A 2,142-nucleotide genomic window follows, 5' to 3' on the forward strand; every position below is an offset into this window, starting at 1 on the left:
TTCGGATTTGGAGATTCAGCCACCGAATCAGGTTGAATCTCCTCCGAATCGAATCAGCACCCAAAGCTTCACACAGCCCTAGTATAGAGTAATTTAAAATTAAAAAATAGGCATTTTGTCATAATCTACCTTCTGCAAGACATTCAGTGACTCCTCAACTAAATAGATCCCACACATACATTTAATATAAGGAATAGTTGCAAGTTTATTTACAGCAGTACTTGGCACACTAGAATGAAAGTTTCTTAATATAACTTTGTTTTTTATTCACTGATAAGCAACTAAAAAATTGGTCCAGGATACAAAAGCATAACACCTGTACAGATACTTTCAACACAGCAAACCACCACCCAAATTTTACACATAGTCCTTTTGAATTTGCTACCTATAGCTAAGTACTGTTACCCTAGCCCAAGGTGGAATGTTCCTGTCAGATGTATGCCCTTCTGGATCTTTTTCTAATGTTATGCCTGGGCTCATTTCCCCATGATTTATAGCTTAAACTTTATTCGTGACTGCTTTGCTAACAATGGTTCCAACTTTTATAGTCAGGCACTCTGGTGCCTCTAACTCTGACAGTGAAGTGACTCGTTTGCATTCTAATTAGAACACGGAGCAGACTTGATAGAACACAAATGAGCACATCTATAGGCAGCAATGCATGGGTATCTATTGTATGGAAGAGGGGGAGAATAAGTAACACAGAAAGCCATTTCTGGTGAAAAGAATGTTACTCCGAATACAGCCTTCAGAAAACTTGAACTTCATTTTTCATGGTTTCTCTCCTTCTCTCTTTTTTTTTTTTAATCAACAACTTGCTGTCATCAGCAGGGCCAGAAGAACCCTTCACTCTGAATCTAATTTCAGAGAGCAAGCCAATTCTGTTCTAATCTTTCCTTTCTCTAGTAATAGTAATAACCAGCTATCAAGTATTGTTTCCTAGTCATTATTTTGGCTGTTGATTTCCTGCCAAATACATTTGTTTTAGTATTTGATTTTGAAGTCCAGTATTTGCACATGGATTTTCAATGGAATGGGCTATAATGATGGTTTCTGTGTATAAATGTTTTGCTGTTTGCAGGGTGTGGTATGTACCCTACATGAAGGAGATGATTTTGGCAAGTTAGCACTAGTGAACGATGCTCCAAGAGCAGCATCTATTGTTCTACGAGAAGATAATTGCCACTTCCTGAGAGTAGACAAGGAGGACTTTAACAGAATACTTCGGGTAGGTATTGGTTCAGATAGGTCACTAACCCTAAGTCAGTCCATCTAGCCTACTGACAAAACTTGCAAATGTTTTCATACCCTGTCATCTGAGTATTAATATTAAAAAATCAAATGAGTATGATAACTGAAATACCTGTAATGAAAGAAAATACATTTGACAACCCAGAACAATTAAAGAAAAAATTAAGTACCAACTTAAATGCATTATAACTTGCATTGTCCCCCTAGGATGTGGAAAAACGGCCCACTCATATTTTTACAGGAATTAAGGTAATGGAAAATGTAGTTCCAAGCCAACTGTGAAGTTGATGACTGGAACATTCACTCTGATTCTGATTAATCAGAAACATCCCATAATATATAAGACCAAACATCTTATTGCACTGTAGTAAAAGGTCTGTCTACGTACCTTTTGAATATCAACAAAATGAGTTCAGACTGAGTTCTGTACTTGAACAATTATGTGATGTTGTCTAATCTACTTAATTAATCTGAACAAGTGGGAAGTAGGATGCTATAGGTATTCACACCTGGATTCTGTCCTGGATTCTTGCTGTCCAATTTCCCCAAGATTTCAAAGATTCCACTGCGGTGCTGAAATCTAGGTGCCAGGTAGATTTTCATTTGTATTTTTTAAACTTACATTTTATGTAGCTTTGGGTTATTTCTGTAGATATCCCTGGACTCTGAGTAGATCTAATGCTTTATTGCAGCGTTTCCCAACTGGTGTGCCACAGCACAGTGGTGTGCTGTCAAACATAAACAAGTGTGTTGCAGAATTTTAGAAAAGTTACACAAATAAATGAGTAAACGAAACAGTGCCAGTGCCATGCACCACCCTCCCCCTGCCCTCCCGCCCGCTCCCTCCCGCTCCAGGGAGCAGCGGTAGCACATGGCAGCAGACATATTATC

At 38.3% G+C, this 2,142-nt stretch overlaps 1 protein-coding gene across 2 annotated transcripts in view; it reads left to right on the forward strand.

Annotated features, from left to right (window-relative positions):
• Positions 1-2,142, forward strand: part of RAPGEF4 (Rap guanine nucleotide exchange factor 4) — a 304,750-nt gene that overhangs the window by 207,549 nt on the left and 95,059 nt on the right. For both annotated transcript variants that reach the window (XM_019522934.1, XM_019522933.1), the window contains exon 11: positions 1,082-1,228. In XM_019522934.1, coding sequence (XP_019378479.1) covers positions 1,082-1,228 — 147 coding nt within the window. The remainder of the gene's footprint in view (positions 1-1,081; positions 1,229-2,142) is intronic.

This window comes from Gavialis gangeticus, unplaced genomic scaffold (assembly GCF_001723915.1).
Source record: "Gavialis gangeticus isolate Ggan-Ray unplaced genomic scaffold, GavGan_comp1, whole genome shotgun sequence".
NCBI lineage: Eukaryota > Metazoa > Chordata > Crocodylia > Gavialidae > Gavialis > Gavialis gangeticus.